The following is a 21550-nucleotide window of genomic DNA, read 5'->3' as shown; positions in this document are numbered from 1 at the left end:
TCTACTATTACTGTGTCAAGATATGTCTGAGTTAATTAAACTGGTAGATCAACTGACGTCTCACAAATCAGGAATCATCTTTACTCACACACAGCCTGTTACCTCAGAAGGATTTGTTCCATTACAAAGTTGGAGAAGGTTCAGAGGTTTGTTTGCTAACGCATTAGACCTGCAAGACAATAACTGCTGAAACTAGGTGAACAGTCTTTGCATTGTGTACTACTGAATTTTAGAGTTAGACCATTCAACACGTTTTTCATTATTTCTGTGTTTAGAGATTTTTGGGCTGGGCTGCCTTGTGTGCTCACTTTATCCAAGTGGCCTGTATAATCATCATCTGCAGATTGTGATATCACAGCTAACCTGTTTCACTGTAATAAAATCAGGTCTGTTTTGCGTGGTACAGTTCATTTGGGTTGGTGTGAAACATTCGACTAGGACCTTAATAGAAAACAGTTAATTTTTTTACTATTTTTAAATAAAATTTTATATACTTAGATTTTTTTAGCACTCAAATTGGCTAGGTGGTTAATAGCGCATTTTCTGGTCGTGTGACAAATTCAGAACACACGTTTTTTACGGCTTTAATTCACAACCTGATTTAAGACTCTCAAGTTTTCAGTTCACTTACAAGTAAGCTGTACCCTCTCAAAACTTTCTGCTGCTGCTGTGACCTCTTTCATCTCAGTACTTCCTCTCTTCTTAGATTTGGCAAATGCTGCAGTCTGCAGGTCTGTGTTTAGACTGTAGCGATACTGAAGCATTTCATGTCTCTAATTGTCTTATTAATAGGAAAGCCTCTGATGATGTTATTGTAGCAAGTACACTGTGTTCCACAGCATAAAATCTAAAATCGTTTGTTCAAATCTTCTCATTTGAGAAAAAACATGACCTACTGTTTTGAAAAGGAGCTACTGTTAGTTCAGGCTTCCACACTGGTTGTTTAATCTACACTGAACTTCTCTTGACAGTAATTATATGCTAATAATAGCAACAGAAGTGATGACACATTCCATTGCTAAGAAGAAAAGAAATGTCACTTTCCTGTTACACAGGATATTAACAGTGACCTGGCCTCCCTTAAGCAGCTGTAACAAGTGAATATCCCCTGTGAAGACTAATTCAGTTTCATCATGCAAAGTATTTCTGTTTACACAGCCTCTGGTTAGGTTTACAGTATCGGCCTTTTGTTTCAAAAATAAACCCTTGAATGCATGAGTCTGCTTCTTACTGCTTAAACAAGTTGTACTTGCTATAAATTCCTGGAGAAGCCAAGAATGCTTTTTGCTTTTAAATAAAACAAACAAGTTATCAAGTGTGACCATCAGATAAAATTGGCTTTAACTACATTTGAAATAGCTAGTAACAACTGCTGCAGCATAGTGGATGTGTGGTTAGCAGGTGTCCCGGCCTTCCCAGGATCTTTCTGCATGGAGTTTGTATGTTCTCCCTGTGCACACATGGGTTTCCTCCAGGTTCTCTAGTACCCTCCCACAGTCCAAAAACAGGCTGCAGTTTATTGGTGATCATAAATTTTCCGTAGAGTTGAATGTGAGTGTGATTGTTTGTCTGTATATCTAGCCCTGTGATAGACTGGTAACCTGAACGGGGTGTCCCCTGCCTTCACCCTAAGTCAGCTGGGATAGGCTCCAGCCCCACCACAACCCTAATGAGGATTAAGCGGTGTGTAGATAATGGATGGATGGATAGCAAAAACTGTTTGATGGTGTGGCAATCGTTTGTAAAACAATGATATGTCATGACCAACAGCCTTGGTTATGCCGCCTCGCAGAAACACACACACAGACAGCTGCGGACACCACGGAGACATAGTTGATGCTAGATGCTACTTTTTCAGTCTGCTGGAGTCCACTCAGACTTCCATACGTGCACAGTAAGTGGTATCTACATATTCCGTGTATAAACACTACTGTCAAGCATGTGCACTAGGCACCGATAGACATGATTAAATTTCCATCACGTTGGCCCTATCTGAGGCTGGCATACTCACATATGTAGAAAGTACTAACACTAGCTTTGCACGGTAACAATGATGATTTAGATGCCTGGAAGCACATTAATCTGCAGCATGACAGAGACCATGAAAATATATTTGATTTCTGTTTTTACATTCACCCTTGCAGTTCAGCTCAATTACTTCATACCAATAGAAAAACATAATACAATCCCATCTTTGAATTCTGCTTTCATTGCTATTCACATCATCTTTTTATAAGGAAACCAAAGGTGTGAGATAAATTTAAACAGATTCACTGAACTATTTTGGTGAGGTCACTACATGTGCACAGATGGGGAAATGAAGTTGCCAACTTAATATCTTCAGGTTTTAGAACCTTTTTTCAGTAATTCTACAATTTGTAGACATTTGACAGACTAATTAGGTGACTCGACAACACAAAGCACCCAAGTCACTTGTCATTCCCTTTGCAACTCTTGGTTTGTGGCTCAAATCACAGCACTACTGTAATACTGACTAGCTTCAAATGAGGTAAAATCCTTTTATTAAAACTATGTGTAGTTTGCAGTTCAGTCAATCAGATTTTGACACTGATGCTGCTCTATGACATTTTCTTTCATTGATCTTTCTGTTTTTTGCTGGTGAAAAGGTGTTTAACATGAATATCTCAGTACCTGTAAAATCACTTTCCTGCACTGTTTCCCTCTCTGCAGTTTCTGTAGTTACCATGGCCACACAGCAAACCACAGTGGCAAGTTGAAAAGTTGAACCATTATAAACTCTGAAACCAGAGGCACAGGGTCATGTGCATTCATTAGAGCGTAGTACAGGGTGATATCGATATTATAAGGAGGTGAGAAGTCCAGTTGTGTTCTTTACTAAAGTTCTTTTACTACAATTCAAGGATTGTTTCATATCTCTTATTGCTTCTAGAAATCAAAAAACAAATAGCCTAAACATTGCAGTCTTTGCATTCCATATGAAATAGTTCTAGCCCATGGTGCAGCATGAGCAAACATTGTGGATTAGACTACTGTGTGTTATGCATGCAGTTTTGTGCTGTCTTTTCTTGTTTTTCTTGGCCATGCATTTAGCATACTCTGTGACATAACTGTGTTTAAGATGAGTAAAATGCTAAAGAGGTTTTGATCTGTATTGTGTTTTCTGAAGACAAAGTGTGACCACAAGACCAACACCTATTATTTTCTCTAGACCAGCTCTTCCTCATCTGCGCTCATGACTGCTTGTCGTTCTCCAACCTGTCCTGCATAGTTACATTGTTTAAAATGGCTAGCTACTCACCAGGAGGGAGCAGGTCCATTTCATCGGTGTGTGGGCGTACACATAACAATGGCATTTTTATTTTGTTAACAGATCTTGACTGGTTATTTGCTACTTAGGGAAGGTTTGATTTGTAGTTGAAGCTACACGTAAGTAAAGACAGCCCCAAAGCATTCAGGTTAGACTTCCTGCCCATGTGAAAAAATATTTTTTCCAAAAGCTGACATGAAAAAATTATAATGTTGATTAACTGATTCATTCAAATAAGTATCCTGCCATTTGAGAGCGGCAGCTGCCCTCCATCCCTTTGCCTCTGGGATCAGCACCCACTAGATTTGCATTGAAAACAGTGGAGGCAGCATTCGCTGTAACGTGTCGCTGTCATTTTTACAGTGCAGCCTCGGTGACCCTTATCTTTAATCACCGTGTTCTCAGACAGCCTCTCTTCACCCTGTGTTTTGGATCAGTCAGTATTTGCACGTGTTCAAAATGTAATTATTTGATTTGTGTGATTCCACAGTAAAGGATGCACGCTGAACAAATTTTGCTCTCAAGCACGAGTTATTGAAAAGTAAATTTAAAAAAGGTACGTGTTCCTCACCATGGTCATGCCGAGCACCAGCGGAGTGATAAAATAGATGGGTGGCTGGCTGAGTCCCTGCCGCAGCTCATGGAATGTGTAGAAGAGATCTGCCCAGCACACAATCCACAGCAACAAACCAAACACCTGAGAGCAAACAGGAAGGGCAAAGGGAGGCACAGAGAGGAAAAACAGACATGAAACATAATAAAAATAGAAAAAAAGTAAAAGAGATGATGAAACAATCTAAACTTTATAGCACTGGACTATTTCTGGAAATCATTCTGCTCATTGTCTACAGTAATAACCATGTTTATTTGAAGTTGTCATTTAAGTTCTGGGGATTGTTCTGTTGGTCAATTTAATGAATACATGAGAATGACACTAAGACATTATTCACTCCGATACTGGTCCGAACAGCTGTCTCATAAACAGTTTGACCAGATTTAATATTTTAACCTTACTTCGAAGAACAGTGTCACAAAATGAACACGTACACTAACAAACCTGGTAACAGTGCAACCAATGTATCCAAAAGTTTTACAAAGCAGAGAAGAGAAAGCCACAAGCCTGGTTATATGACACTTCAAATAGCTATAGGGCAAGCCCTGAAATTGGCTGTCGGATGGATGGAAAAGAACAAGAAATGAAATTGACCTGGAAGGTATAAGTTATTTTTTAAATAGTTTTTGCCTAGCACAGATAAAGAATGAATGGGAACTACTCATTCTTTGCTCATTTGTCCTAATAGATAAGCCATTTAACTAATTCATATGTGGGCAGACAGTCCTTAGGATAACAGTAGAAAACCAACATAATCCGTATTAAGTTTAAGAAAATGCATATAAATCAATTAATCTATCGTAACAGAATGAGTAATGTTTGTATTTGATCTCATGAGAAATGCTTTAATGTGTGCACATCTCTAAAGGTTGTTAAAAATATTGGTCGACCTTGATGTTATCGTAGGTGGTGCTGCTTTTTGATCCCCAAATGATTTTTCTGAGAGAACTGTACACTGAAAACATATATTACTACAAATGAGTAAAATTATGAATGAATGAATGAATGAATGAATGAATATCCTCTCACCGTTTTGAACCTGTTCATAATGGACATCATGATGTACCCTTTGTTGTTCCTCTTGAGATAGAAGAGGTAGATCGGGCTGACAGCCCACAGGTAGATGCTTGGCAGCCATGACAGGACAGAGAGCTGAAAACACTCTGGGAGGTTGGGCTGATCTGTGTGGAACGTCTCATTGGCTACCTGTAGAGACACAAGAGATGGAAAACAGAGCTTTAGTTTACAGACCTCATCTGTTATGATATAACCCCAAACTGGACCTTACTATTGACAGTAGGGCTGCAGCTATTGATCATTTTAGTAACTGAGTATTCTGTCAATTATTCTGGCGATTAATCGAGTAATCAGACTCTGCGCTTGGCGTTACAGCATCAAAAGCTGAAGTGAGTATGCTGTGCAACAGAAATAACTGCCTTGGTGGAGCATGGGCGTTGTAAATCACATAAATATGTTTTAATGTTTGGTCTGTTTAAACTGCTGGTACTGCAGCTGATAGAAAACAAATAAGAAAACTGATTATTAAACATTTGCATTATTTATTACAGAGAATATTCAATCAGTAACATTAGTTTCACTTTGATTTGGTCTAAATGGTCTGACACTGGGGTGGCTGTGGCGGTACCTGGAGGTCGCTTGTCCGCACACGGGGGGCCAATCGCGTCGCCCAAATCATCTTTTCCTGACCACTCGCGTCACCTGGCCTTTCTTTTGAAAACCACTCACATTGCCTGTTCAGTCTTTTCCGGACAAATCACCGCCGCCTGATCATCTTTCACATCTTTCACCCCCCGCGCTAATCTGATGCCCGGAATCATACTTTCCCCCCCTCTGATAGGACGATCGCATCGACCAATCGCGCGTTGGCATTCAAATCCCCCCTCCCCGCCACCGGTTCTGTGTGTACGTTCGAGTAAACAGACAGAGAAGTACAAGGCGGCTGAAAGCGGCAAAAAACAAAACAAAAACAACTGTCCGATATTTTTACTTTGGTTTTCAAGAGATAAGGTAAGCATTTCAGTGTCTAAATTCACAGAAAATATGCATTTTGGTCACTGCCTGTAAGTAAAGGAATGCTAATACCATTATGTCTGTGGCATTAACTGTTTTTCTAAACAGAACGGCAAATCGAAGTTTTGCTAGTCTGGCCAACTGTCCGGATAATTCGGACAACTGTGCTGATGTGTCTTCAATTACATATGTGTTATGCATGCTAAATTACACACTTACTCATCCCTAAAATATACTTGTGAATTACCCTTTCTTTCTGATGTCGCCATACTTTCATTCGGTGCTGTCATGGGTTGCAGATTTGAGACATAGAGAGCTTTCCATGATTGCTGTAGCATATTAATTATTGTTTTCTTATGAAACTGTAGGCTACAGAGGTAATACATTAGCCTAATTTGGCTATTGCTGCATGTCACACATTTTTGATTGCTTGATATTTTTGCCTTTTAGCACTGTTATTTCAGAAAATGGCTTCAAAAAAGACACACAAGGCCATGGATGACAGAGAATGGCTAGCTCGGCTGCTGAGGTCATTTTCCACCACAGGAGTCTGGCCATCAAGTGCTGGGAACAGGTCTGCCCCCAGGCAAAAAAAAAAAAAAAAATGGCACCACCTCTATCATAAGGTAAGATGAGAGACCACAAATGCCTGACACAACAACTCCTTGCATACTTTTGTCAAGGTATAGTCAGAGAGCAACCAGCATGACAAGTCTGCCATATTCTTTTCTTCATATTCATGGTTACAGATGGAATGTCCCCTGCAACTTAGGGGTGAGAGGACCCTCCTGACAGAGCCGCAGAGATGCTTGTGTGGATTTCATACTCAGAAGGTAATAGAATTTACATTTAAAAGCTGCAGTTGTAGATGAATGTGTTTCTGAACTGTTAACTTTTTTTTCACTGAAAACCACGAGCAATTTCATATGGTTTGTTCCTTATGGTTTTTTAGGCACCGTCAATTCATTAAGGTGACTCCACAAAGTCGTGCAGTCTACTTATGTAGGGTTATATTGTCATAGAAAACTGAGATAAGACCAGCTGCTAGTTTCACCAAACTTGAGAAGAGATTTTACTGACCAGCAATGAATTGTGTGTGTTGAGTGTGTTTTTAATTATTTTTTTAGCCCAGTACTTTAAATAATGACACATTTTGGTGTTTCATTTACTATCTTCTTCAACTAATTGTTTAAGATCCCTTGCAGTTTTATGTATTCATGCAGAACACATTTATTTATGTCTGAAAAATTGAGAAATACTTAATCACCAGTACTTAGAGCGAATACACGGCACACATTTTGACAAGTATAAGTCAGGAAAGCACAGGTCTAGGTAATCGAAGGTCTAACTAATTATAGCACACTAACGCAATATTTTTTTAAAAATATTTGATTAAATAGTTATGCAACAGCCGCTAACTGCTACTAACCAGGCCCACAGGCTGCTAGTATTGTGCTTTTAAATTCACCAGTGACTTCTGCTTTACATCCATCAATAACTTGAGTTGCATGTACATGCACCCTGCAAATGTTGACTATTGTGCCTCGTGTGACATCACAGGTTCCTCTTGCTCCTGGTGCTTCATCCACCGCCACTGGCCAGAGCTCGCATTCATCCACCAGTGATGTGTCAAGTCCAGCACACACTTCATCTGTGCTACATTTCACCTTCAAATACTTGTGGGAAGTGCTAACAGTTTCGCACACAGGAGACTGGCCATAGTCAGTATAAGGGCAAAATATATTGCCCAAATACTGAGACCATAAGCAAGGAACAGTGATTGAACATGATGAGGCAGAAAATAAAGCCACTGAACCTCTAATCATTCTGTTGTTGTTTGCCTCTGAGGATTGTTGCTGTGAAAGAAAGGAAAGGAAGAATACTTCAGGATTTGTAAAGGTATAGTTAGGTAAACCTTCACAAATCCTTATGTTTTCTTCCTTTTTTTCCTTTAATAATGTGCATATGTTAATGTTTCTTTGAGGGCTAGCAGTTTTATTTACCAGAATGTATCATTATTGTAAGTTTTTGTAACATTTTTTTTTTGTTTTTATTTATTGTAAAATAGTTGTAAAATATGTCCAGTTATGTGAAATTTCAGTGACATCTAGTTTCAAATACATCTAGTTGCATACACTGGTGTGTCATCTCTCTTCTTTGTTGAAATGTTAACGGCATTAAATGCCATATTGTCAACAACAAATGTAAATCTGACTACATAATACAAACAGCATTTGGATGACTTTAGGTACATTACAACAATTAAATCACCTACATTCTTTATTATAGTTCTACATTGTTAGTTGTAGTTGTAAGAATAAGCAAGTTATGAGTGTTTAAAGTTTCAGTCATTGAGAGAACTTGGAATTCAACACTTAAACACAAATTGCAATTATTATCCATATGGTTCTGAGCGGGATTTGAACTCATGCCAGGTTTTTTTTCCCCCTTTTTATCTTCCCCCTCCTTCCCCAGCTTTGGCGCAGGTGATAGAGCAGGTCATCCAATGATCAAAGGGTTGGTGGTTCAATTCCCACTCTGACTTAGTTGTGCTGTTTTGTCCTTGGGCAAGACATTTTACCCGCCTTGCCTCCAGTGCTGCTCTCACACTGGTGTATGAATGCATCTGAATGTTGGTGATGGTCGGAGTGGCTGTAGGCGCGGACTGGCAGCCACGCTTCCGTCAGTCTGCCCCAGGGCAGCTGTGTCTACAAATGTAGCTTACCACCACCAGAGTGAGAATGTGTGAGTGAATGAATAATGGGTCCATTGTGAAGCGCTTTGAGTGCCCAGAAAAGCGCTATATAAATCTAATCCATTATTATTATTAAATGCACTTCAATACAACATTATGTTTAAATATAATTATCGTGCAGCTTTAGAAATAATCAGCTGCATTGATCAGTAAAATAAATACATTATACGCATTTAACAGTTTTCTATCAGTATTACTGTCTTACATAATTTCCAGTTGCAGTTTTTTACCATCATAAATTTTCATTTTCATCCTCATTGTTCTCCATAAAAACAACCTGTTTGCAATCGTTTGTCTAGAAAACGGGTCAAATGATGCGTCAAACACTCCTGTTTGTGGGGACGAGTTTGAAGTAGAAAGTCCGAGTTAACAAAGGAAGTTGAAAACCACCTTCATACCTGTTAACTCTGAGTGAGGTTTTAGTTTTGTCGAGCCGATTCACACAAATAAAGCCAGACCGTGTTGAACTGCCTTCATAGTTCAGTTGTCTAATCTGCTAAGCGCTGTAAACACTAGAAAAGCTGCACCAGTTAAAATAGAAGCGTCTGAATAACTTGAGGAATCGTTTCAGCCCTAACTGACAGAAACAAAAATCTAGTGGTAACAGAAAGATGCACAGTCCAAACAGTGAATTCATGTGTCAGCCAACATTCACCGTCCACACAAATAAACACCACAATTCCATCATACCAGATGTTTTCCTTGAACTAGAAGTCTGCTATCTCTAAGATCCAGGTATGTCATTGGGAAATTACCAAATAAGTGAATCCTTGGAAGCGAGGGAGTGGAGCGACCGAGCCGGGGGGAGGGTTTGGAGGGGGCCCCCTCCCATGCAAGAAACCTTTGAAATTTAAAGGCTGAAATGGTGCATTCTGGTGAACTCTGACACCTAGAATTCTTTAAACATGAAGGCTTAAAAAAATGTCTGTATGGGACCTTCTAGGCACCCCCCAAAAACAGCACAAAGTCATGTTATGTGATGAAACCAAATATTTATACTGGATTCAAATTTGAATGAGCCACATTAAGTCATCACTATGTGTGCTTTCCGATCAACCATGGGAGTGAGCCTCTTCTGTTGAGGAACTTGTGGGGCAATGCCACTGGGTTGTTGCAAGCATAGACATAATAAAGAGTAGACGCCGCATCAACCGCTACTGCCTATTGGGGCTGACGAGCAGTGGGGCCGCCATCTTGGTCCGGTCAGCCGCTCCACTCAGCGCTGTTTGACAGTGCATTTAATCCATCTTAACTCTGAATATTAAACTGATTTTCACGAGTTTTTATTTTAATTTTTTTGCTGCAAACATCATACATGTAGCTATGATACAGGACAAATGGTTCAGCGTATTTTAATATTCAGAGCGGGAATAATAGATAATAATAATGTGTATATGGTGTAATCATATATTGTCTCTTCAAATTATTAAAATAATTGACTTTACTGTCATTATCTGCTTCTCTAACATATATTAGTGTGTGTGTGTTTACAGTGTTTGCAAAATACCTGTCTACAGTCGAGCTTAATATCAGAATATGTCCTGTATCATAGCTACATGTATGACATTTGCAGCAAAAAATAAAAATAAAAACGCGTGAAAATCAGTTTAATATTCAGAGTTAAGATGGATTAAATGCACTGTCAAACAGCGCTGAGTGGAGCGGCTGACCGGACCAAGATGGCGGCCGTATTTCTCGCTGCGCAGCAGCCCGAGCGGCGTCTACTCTTTATTATGTCTATGGTTGCAAGTACACACTACTGATCCCGTATGTTTGGTCCTGTTGTCGCGTCTCTTCCCTCCGCCGGGTGAAAAAATTGCTGGGCATTTGGTGGTTAGAGCGCTTTTCGTACAATTTCCTGGCATGATTTTTCGTTTTCATGTGGTCTATCAGCGCTTGGCATCCTCTGTCGATGTATTTTGTCTCATCGCCACACACCATGCACCTCGCTTTCCCAGCTACATCTAACTTTCGATAATGCTCTCCAATCGTTGTTTCCAACTCGTGCTTTTGCCAGCGCACTGTTGACAACTACGTGCGATCCAACCCTATACCCCTTACACCCTATATTTTTCTTTCTCATCGAATTTGGGCGATTCACGTTGGGTCTCAAAATTGATACCTCGATACGCAAATTTTCGCGGATCCGCGACCAAATAACATGCCTGAAGATCAGGGGCTGGAAACAAGAGTGATGCCTTCCAAGGAAATACTGTACATGAATTCCAAGAAGTTGAGATTGGCAACAGCCTGACAACATTTCAATAAGCAGAGACAGTTTATTTAATAGGAATCTAAGTGTTTAAAAAAACAAATTCCAATTCTCGGTTAACTGCACAGCAAGGTGTACATTCAGATTTTGTGGATCTGAGGCTTGCTGTAAAGTGACATGTTTATAAATTGAGTGACATGCATTATTGGCCAATTGAAAATATTGTTTGGGTTCTGATAATGGAGTTTCAGCAAATGCTCATATCTGATCATGTAGAGCATGGACTGCAGACTTAAGCCAGTTGTGAATGTCAAGTTGTGCCTCTCTTTATTAAAGGCTGTTTCAATACTAGCATAGCATTAGAAAAATAAACTTCTCTGCCTAAAAATCTCCAGATTTTCCTTTTAATATTTTTGTATTTGTTAGATTGATATTATTGGATATCATTACTGGCCCTAAAATTCCACATCAGTGAACTTCTTTCCATGACGCCAGACCCTGAATGACCCCAAAAAGGTCCATGTACACACGTCAATAGTAACACATTGAAACATAAATGATCTTTAGACCCATTAAGGTGTACGTGCTGTGCTCACTTTGTAAATTGCACCAGTAACTCATAGTGTTAAAACCCGATCCAAACATCATGCTAATGTTACACAAGAAAGGCAGAGACAAGACTTTGTCTACCTCTGTGTAGGAAAAAGGTCAGGAAACAAGCATAAGACAAGCTCCAAGTGGGATAAAATGTTTCTGTTTAAACCTTCAGCACTTCATATAAAGCAAGGTATGATTTATGCGTTTTGCAAATGAAAAACAAAAACTGGAGGACATCCGGACAAGGCAGGTAAAGTAAACATGAATCATAGAGACACCCTCACGCAGAGGTATCATGCTCCCCCGGACAAACATGGTTCCAGGCCCACCCACAGATAGAACCAAGATAAACACAGCTGCCAGCCTCCAACAACTTTCGACAAATCACCACACCCATGTATGTAAGGTCAAGTGTGTGTGAAAGCGTTGGAGTAGTGAGATGTCTGGTAGTTGCCTGCACTGGCACATATGAGTAATGTGGCAAGGAGAGCAGCTGTAAAATGTCTTCTTTAGATGGACTCAACATTATGGCTCATGAGCAAGCTGTGAATCAGTGGTTTCATGAATCTTATTGACAGCAAATATTTACTAGACCACGATGCACTGTCGATCTCCTGATGACTCAACAGAAAATTGAATAAACACTTGGAAGAGGCATAAACATATTGTTGTTGAACTGGAATTTTCCATTTTAGTAAGTTTGGAGTTGCTAAGAGTCCAAACAAGCCCTTGCTGTTAACACCTTAAAAAAGGCTTTGACCTAAACTGGTCCTTAAAAACTGAGACAACGTGCAATAGGTACATCTAATGGATTCACAAGGAAAAAATAATACGGATGTAAAACAGCACGTGAGTCATGTGATTAGCAAACTATGTCTCATTCTTTTGTTGTCACACCTCACATTTATCAGACACACATTAGAGTGCTATCACTCTTGTAATGCAGCCGTCACCCACATAGGTAATTAGGATATTTCCCCAAATTTCAGGCTATTGCTTTAAAGTGACTCTCAAGGTGCAGCTCAAAGCAAAAGACAATGAAAGAAAAAGGAATTGCTTCTAAATACAATAAATCCTTTCATTTAACCACACTGGACTTAGGATATACTCATGTTTCATTGTATCTCCTCCTCTATGCCATATATTCAGTAGAAGTAATAACTCCTGCAGTGTTTGCATTGCAAATCATACGTCCTTCATTCCAACATTTCTGCTTAAGGTCAACCTGAGCAGCCAGAGAACAGCCAACAGCACATTATTTGTGTCCATATAATATGTAACACAACTCTCTGTCTCACCCAGCAATGAATGCTGAATGCCAAATTTAAAAGCATCCTCATATCTCCACTGTACACTGAGGAAAAGGCCATGAGTAAATACTGTGATTAATGACTGACCATGCTACACAAAGGGCTTCTTTGCTCTCGCACATACGTGCCATAGTAGTTCTTATCATGGCACTGAATGTACATAAGATGTGGTCTAATTAGTTTCTGCTTTGATGGCTCACCTTAAATAAGACAATATTTGAAAACCATTTGTCCACAGATACGAAGACTTTTGTGTTCACTGAAGAATAGTTGTCACAGGCTAAAAGGACCAAAAAATGGCTTTGATTCTTGAGTGCTTTGTTGCTTTGTGGAAAGAATGTTGCCCCTGCTGAAATTCAAATACATCACATTTTTAGAGGCTTTAGTAGTCGACAATTGACCATATTGATGCTTTTAACAAGTGAATTAAAGGTAAGTTTAAAAAAGGTTTTTTGAAGCAGTAGAAATTACCCTCATTACAAAAAATGCTGATGATTGCCATGAAAAAGAAGAGAAAAGCTGCTTGTAACACGCTGCAGCGATTACTAAACGCAGCCTGCCTAGCCTGTATATCACAGACTTCCACAGCAGTTATCACAACACTTAAGACCTGAAACCTGAAACTTTAACAAAAGGAGAGATGAAAAGGCTGAGGCGCTATGCGATAACAGTCAGCCAGCAGAGAGCTTGGCAGGAAGATTGCTTAATTTAACTGAGTGAAAAGCTGCACAATGAAAGACCAGAGAGTCTAAAATGAACCGGCTATGAGATGAAACAGACGGAATTCAACTACACGTTGGGACACTTTCATTCTCATCACTCAGTGGGATTGTTGCCTAGCATCTAGTTATTATCACAGGGTGTTTTCAGAACCATGAGAGATCGAATGGTTCTGACTTAGTAAACACACTGTTCACTTCACAGTAATCATTAGTTGATGAATCATTAACTATTATATTAACCAATTTGTCATAGAAAGATTGTGAAAAGTGTTTAAATATCACTGTCAAATGAATATCTTTGGCTTATAGTCATATTGAACAGAACTCCCTGGGCTCTAGAGAATTGATAAATTCTTTGATATTCTAAGAGTAGACAATCATTTAATCAAAACATGAATAAAATTGTTAGTTTAATAGATAATCATTAGCTGCAGCCTTGGTAGCAGCTTTGGATTATTACTGTAAATTGACACTTGCTACAACAGTTGTACTGTGTGAACAATCAAATCACATCTTGTCATAATATCCTCTTGTTTAAAGTTTCCTGTACAGGAAATCCAAACAACTCCTTCCTTTTTTTGGAACAAGTCATGCTACTCAAGGCCAGAGGAAAGCAGTCATTCACCAACCTAGCGGCCCTGAAAGTCTTTTGACTATGGTCTGTTGTTGTTTCACTAGCTTCTTCTGATCATGGTAACAATTCCAATTGACTACTGGTCATTTTAATAGTTGACCAATTACCAGATAATAATGACAACCACAGCTGATATCATGACTTACTTGTTTTGTTGTGTGAGTGAAGCAGAGTAATTTGAGTGTAGAATGTGCTCTGCAAATAGAGACTATTATAGAAACTAAGGTAATTGATTTTGATTGCAGCAGTAGAAAATTAAATCAACATCACACTTCAAAATATCACTTCCAATCACTGTCGCTTTGTATGCACAGCACACTTAAAAATCATTCTTTGGTCACTGAGTGAACCCTAAAAAAACTTACCTCTGTGTATCAAAGTTACATATGTAGAAGTTTTTTTTTTTTTCCATTTAAACATTTCTGGCGTAGCCCTGCGACAGACTGGCGACCTGTCCAGGCTGTCCCCTGCCTTTGCCCGAGTCAGCTGGGATAGGCTCCAGCACCCCCGTGACCCTCGTGAGGATAAAGCGGTGTATAGAGAATGGACATTTCTGGCTCTAAACACCTTAGCTTCAGCTCTGCAATTTTTTTTAATATTATTTTGCCACAGACTCATTGTTGCATTACTACATTTCAAGAAGTCACAGAACACAATATAATACTGTTATACGCCGTGGTATGGTGACATGGCCCTGCTACCTACAGTGTCACAGAGAGCATAGCTAAACAAAAATCATGAGTCAGAGATTCAATAAGGCATTTGTTGGCTGCTGACCTTAAAAAATCTCAAGTGTTTCATCAACTTGGAACTGGCTACAGGAATAAAAAAAAATACCCTGCTACACCACGAAAGAGCTCAAAAATGTAACTGCTGCAGGGTTTATACACCAATCTTGAAGTTAAATTTACTACCATTTAATACCTTTTTTTACTACCTTCAGATTTTTTTTACAACCATCAAGACACCGAGTTGCAAGTATTAATCAGAAACCTTTTTTGATATGCACGCAGATTTTGACATACAACACTTACATCATACTTACCACTATCCAAGGAGACCTAGTTATTTAGCTACAGGGTATTAGTTACAGTAACTGGTGCAATGTCAGGTGGGGTGCCTTGCTTCAGAGGCGCTTAAGCGATGGAATGGTATTGAATTTAAACTTACATACAACCTTTTCAAGATTGACTCCCAACCATTAGGCAACAGCTACTAATACTATAAAAGAAGAGATTTAGACAAAATATTGCACATTTATTTCCTGTCCCCATGGAAGACTCCACTAGCCCATTAAGAACATGTTTAACAACCACACAAACCAGTAAAAACAAATTGAGACAAGGATTGAACAACCAACTAGGTTTAAATGACCAACAAATCTGCACGCAAATTTTCACAAAACACTTAATCAAAAAGAGAGCAGGATGACAAAATAAAAAAATCTTGTGCCAAGTGCCTTAACCTTTCATAAAATAGAGAGAGAGAGAGACAAAATCAAAGTCTTACGGCAAGTGCGTCAGCTGCACAGCCTTGTCCTCGTTAGTTTTGTCCATTTGCACCAATTCCTCCTTCTTCTCTTTGTATCTTCTCCTCAGAGAATTTGATTTTGTGATTAGTTCAGCCATTGCAATTTTGTCCAATCACCGCAACTTTCCCGCAATTTTGGCCTGCCTCCCGTGAGTTCCACCAATCATAGCAGCTCCCAGCGCAAACGTAATGCACGTATGTCACCGAATTCACTTCCTGTTTATGGTTTGAAGATGCAGACATGTGCGATACTAATGTCTCTCATTTACCAATAAAAATTACTGCTGAAGACCGTGATAAACAATTAATTCACTGATGTTCTTCACCAAAGCGGAGCTAAACTGTTTTACAACCGTGCAATATTGTGGTGGAATACAAAAAAAGAAAAAAAATCATCGATTGATACACACTCACGAAACATATTAGAACGGCTGAAATGAGCGGACAACAGACCAGACAAATCACCATGATGGAAACTATTGCATCTAGATCCATTAGAGCACTGAAAGAATGAGGTAAATTAGATTAATTATTCCACCAAAGAGTGGAGAGAAATGTCCATGTCATCCGGAGGGTCGACCACCGCATGAGCGGGAGGTAACGCGCTCCGTGGTCGGACAACTGGGGCAGACGGGGCGTCTCGGTCTCGCCGCTGAGAGCCACGGCGGAGTTATGTGACGATCAGCGTGTGTGAATAATTTCCTTGTTACCCACATCATTCAATACGGACTCGGGGATTTGAATTAAGTTTTCAGGGTCGGTCAGAAATGACACAAGGACCAAATGATTAGACTTCGGCAGTGATACGGCTTAAAGTTTGGATCCACGTATAGGTTGTGGGAGAGCAATCTGCGGACAGATGAGCGCTATTCCGCGATCCCGCAGGCCGCGGTCGCTCTCGGAAGTCAAAGTGGCATCATCCAGGGAGATGTCAAGTTAGCATTGCAGCAGCTAAGTCAGCTATGTACTCAGTGCGCATGCGGAGGATTTCAGCTCTCTAACGACCAATGAATGCATTGCTATGACGTCGACGTGAGCGACTGACGAACGTTCCGGTATAAAATTTTGCAAGCAAGATATGTTTTATTTTATTTATGTTTATTTTTTGATCAAAATGAAACAACTCATTGTCTAAAAGAAAAAAAATAATACCTCGTTTTTAAAAAATAATACCTTTTGCCCAAATTTAAAACCTTTTAAGGCCATTAAATTTTGCGTTTTTGATTTATCACTTTTTAATACTTTTTAAAACCCCGCGGAAACCCTGTGCTGCTATCGAGATTTCAAGTTTCCTCATCGCCCTGCAAACAAACGATGGCTGGCTTTCAGAATAGGAATGAAGTCAAATTCACGCTCGTACAGTATGTTCAGGTGTTAACTTAGATTTGCAGACAGCACAAAGAAATTTTTCCATTTCAGCAGATAAACTTAAAAACAACCTTTGGCTTGACACTCGTTAGTCTCCATGGTGAAGCTCAAACATTCAAGTAGAGTAACAACATGCAGAACATATTCTGAGCGGAAGGGAACTTCAAGTGCTGGACCAAAAATTCACAACACTCTAAAAGGACTGGTAGACAGAATACACAAGTACAGACAAAACAGAGAGATGCAAAAAGAGACATGTCAACTTTGGAAAACTGATAGTGAAAAGGGAGAATATCAGAGAATTTGTATTGCCCACATCTCAACAAACAAGGAACAAAGGATAGGATCATAGATGTATTTTTTTCCTCTCTTTAAAAGCAGCAGAGATCAATTAAAGATCAGATTGACTTCACTAATACAATTGTGAGGCAACTGAACTTCCACCAAAGCATTTTTTAGAGGTACAACATTGAGACAGGGTGTTTTGTAAGTTGTGGTTTTACATGCTAGTTTCCCATTGGCTGACAGTAGAATTACACACAATGAAAGACAATCCACACCTTCAAAAAAGAAAGAGAGGGAGAAATGAAACAGGCTGGCATTCAGTCGTACATTACCTGTATATTATCAAGTCAGCTGGTAACAAAGGCAGTAATCTTACATTCTTGACATTTTCACAATACAACAGCAATCTACTAGCCTAGCCGCGCTAGACAACCCACGGCAACAAATTTAATTCTCTGCCAGGGTGGGTCTAGTTACCCTCCATAAGGCTCGAGGTTGGATGCTCCTAAAACTGGCCGGACGAATCACCATGAAGTGTAGAGTCAGAAGGCGGGCGTAACTAAGTGACGACGGAGGCGCGACGATTCTGACAGAAACAACCGGAAACAACTAGCCTAGCCGTGCTAGACAACCCACGGTAACGAATTTAATTCTCTGCCAGGGTCGACAACAAAAACGACAACAGTCATTGAGCTCCATTAGCACCGACTCTGAATAATCTTTCTGTTAACATGTCTGTAATATACTTGAGCTTCACCCATTGACTGTATAAATAAGGCTTCACCGAACTACCGCATCCTCTGATTTCCGGCGCTCTAGGAGCCTATTCATTGCGCTGATTGGTTGTATACCTACCCAACTGCTGCAGAGTGATTTGATAGACAACCTTTTAGCCCGCCTCCCTCCCTGTCGAGCGTGCCTAGACCCTTGCGTCTTCAGAGCATGGGTCTAGCGCGGCTAGGCTAGCAATCTACTTCATTATGAAATCAGCACAGCAGGCTGGAAAGTCAGCCACTTCACTACCATAACAGTAAACTGCAAAGCCTGGTAATAAACAGTCCTGCCATAAAGTCAAAGGAAAGGTGCAGTAGCCTCTAATTTCCTTCCATATCAACCATTAAATTAAAATTTGATCCTGACTACTATCAGTGTGTCAAAGAGTGCTGGATTGCACTGTGACACACTTTCCAAGCTGTTTGCACATGGTAAAACATGCTCATAAGAGCCGAGCTTTTAAGATGACTCATGGTATATAAGACTAATTCATTTCATTGCCTGCTCTTTTCTGTCCCATATTCTCACCTTCCAAGTGACTGGATGTAACAAGAGACACAAATACACAGTCTGCTAAGTCTGAGTTCTTCACATTGTGCTCAAATGTGTATGACGCATCTTTATTTACAGTCAATAAACTGGACATAATTAAACAAAACTATCCTCTTAAATTGGAAATCAAGGAACTCCCTACATTTAGCCTAATGGAAAAACCTCCTCTCTGACTACATCTCCCTGGAAAATCTAACTTCTCCTCTCAACAACACTGCAGATAATGAAGCTCATTGGTCACCTTGTCTTGATTTTTTCCACACCTGAAAGTACAAAAACATAAATCTCACCTCACCGTAATTATTTATTTATTTATTTTCTGCTTGCCAATACCCCCGCACACACATACACACACACGCACACCTACACACACACCCACACATGCACAATACACAAACTAGCGCGGCCCCTTTGTCTGTCTGTTGTTTTTTTTTCTTCCTCTTAAAATAGTACACTTTCCTGGGACCTCGAGACGATAAGTATACTCTGGTTATGGTAGTTGGGGGCAACTTTCCATCTAGGTACCCAGACCGGACCCACTGCCCTGTGGGGCCCACTGGCCTGGCGGCCTCCTCATGGGATGCTGGGGTATTCTATGGCTTGCCTCCTGCGCCCCGGAGGTGCTGGATCTATGTGTGGTCAGTGGGGTCTGGAGATGGCGCTGGCCGCTTCCCCGGTGGCGCCTTGGCCGGTCCTGGGGCTATGGGGTGGGGGACTCCTCTGCGGCGGGCCCGTGCCTCTCCCTCCTCCCTTCGCCTCGCTTTGCCCCCCTCCGTCTTGCGGGGGGCTGGGAGCCTCCGGCCTCCTGGGGGTCCGCTGCTGTGGCCTGGCTTGCCTCTAGGTGGGGGGGCCCTGACGCTGCAGCCCATGGGCCCACCTGCCAATTAACAGGGTTGGTGTGGGGGCCCGGGCCTGGATGGGGCGGTCTCTGGTGTAATCATGGGGCTGGGGTTCCTCGTGGAGGGTGTCATCTGGTGCCGATCCTGCTCTTGTTCTGCAGTCTGCTGGGGGCGGTGCTCCTGCTCGGCGTGCCTGGCCGCGGGGGGTTGGTCTGGGTCGTTGCCTGTGGGCCCTGGGGCTTGCTGCTGGGGGGGCCGCTGGCACCGCTCCTGCTCCCCCCCCCCCCCCTTTGTCTTGGCCTAGTGGGGCTGGCCCCCATTTGCCTAACCTCTTAATTTGCACCTCACAACTCACACATTGCACTGTACATATTTTCACCTTGGGGCACATATACAACACTTAGGGCTCTTGGAGTCGGGGGTGGTGGTGGCCTCTCCCATCCTCCAATTTTAATTGCACTACATACACAACTCTTGGGCGGGTGGGGGGAGTTGGTGGTGGTGATGGGAGGGGGGCGCAGCCTGTTTTGGGTTGTGTCCCCTCTCTGCCCGCCTCTCGCCTGCCTCACCTGCTCTCTGTTTTTATTGCACCAGTACATCTACTTACTAGGGGTGGGCAGGGAGAGGGGGGGGGTCTATGAGGGGCCGTACAAGACTTAATTCATTCTCGTCCTCTCACACACATATATTTTCTCTCATACTCACATACATTCTCCTGTGACACACATACATTCTCCTGTCACATACATACATTCTCCTTTCACACACATATATTTTCACTCTCTTACACGCATACATTCTCCTTTCACACACATATATTTTCCTTGCACACACATACATTCTTCTTTCACATACATATATTTTAATATTCACTCACACACACATTCTGCTTTCACATACATACATTTTCACTCATGCACACACATACATTCTCCTCTCACATGCATATATTGTCACACTTGCACATACATACATTCTCCTTTCACATTCATACATTCTCCTAAATAGACATATATGTATATGTACAAAGAAAATATATGCATGAGAGAGAAGAATGTATGTATGTAAGAGGAGAATGTAGGTGTGTGAGAGGAGAATGTATGTATGTGCCAGAGAGAATAGTGGAAAAGGAAGTAAGTATAGTGGAAAAGGAAGTCCATCGTTTTTTGCGCTGTGATTGGCTGAAAAGCTCAAGTGGGCGGTGATGTTCAGGTAATAATGCAATAATACAGAAATCTTTAATAAATCCATGGATCCAGACTATAAGCCGCATCAATGTCAAAATCTAATCACTCTGTGTCATTTCTGACCTTGCCTGAAAATTTCATCCAATTCTGTTTGTCTGTTTTTGAGTAATGTTGCCAACAGACAAACAAAAGTACACCGATCGTCACATGACACCGCCATGTTCCTTGGCGGAGTAATTACACAGAAAATCAGTAACAATCCAGCTGAGACAAACTATGAAGACCAACGCAGCAGCTGACAAGGTAAGCGGACAGTAATTTAACACTGCTAATGCAACATAGCTGATGTGGATGTTACACTACTACATTACTACTTGAGTTACTGTACTTTAAGTCAGATAACGTTCATGTTCCTGTCAGGAGGAATGAGTCTGTTCTATATTAATGATAGCACTAAGTCAAAAGCTTTCTCTGGATGTTCTGAAATGTGGGATAATTGGATTAACATTTTGGATAACCATTATAGCTAAACCCAGAAAGGGAACAAGATTTTAATGAGCAAATGATTGTGAATGAGTGAATTTTACTGAATGAACTTATGCTTTTCAGTAGAGAGAGATGGTAACTGTGATAATTCTAATGCTAAGTGAGCACTAAGTGTATGACTGCAGAGTACAGGCATATCAGGTGCCAAAATTACCACTGTCAGTGTAAAGATGCTGATGTATTTCCTTGTAGCTGTACTACACTCAAACACATTCCTGAGGTTCACAAATGGAAAGGGTTTAATATGAAGCAGCAGCAGTAGCAGAAAGAAGCTCCCCAGTGTTTCCCCTGGGTTGAAATGGCTGT

At 40.7% G+C, this 21550-nt stretch overlaps 1 protein-coding gene across 3 annotated transcripts in view; it reads right to left on the bottom strand.

Moving 5' to 3' along the window:
• abcc3 (ATP-binding cassette, sub-family C (CFTR/MRP), member 3) overlaps nt 1–21550 on the bottom strand; it is a 78146-nt gene that overhangs the window by 43371 nt on the left and 13225 nt on the right. For all 3 annotated transcript variants that reach the window (XM_051939862.1, XM_022218064.2, XM_051939861.1), the window contains exons 2-3: nt 4932–5108; nt 3861–3986 (exon numbers count right to left, since the gene is read on the bottom strand). In XM_051939862.1, the coding sequence (XP_051795822.1) occupies nt 3861–3986; nt 4932–5108 (303 nt within the window). The remainder of the gene's footprint in view (nt 1–3860; nt 3987–4931; nt 5109–21550) is intronic.

Source organism: Acanthochromis polyacanthus, chromosome 19, assembly GCF_021347895.1.
Source record: "Acanthochromis polyacanthus isolate Apoly-LR-REF ecotype Palm Island chromosome 19, KAUST_Apoly_ChrSc, whole genome shotgun sequence".
NCBI lineage: Eukaryota > Metazoa > Chordata > Actinopteri > Pomacentridae > Acanthochromis > Acanthochromis polyacanthus.
This window is presented reverse-complemented; position numbering and strand designations above follow the sequence as displayed.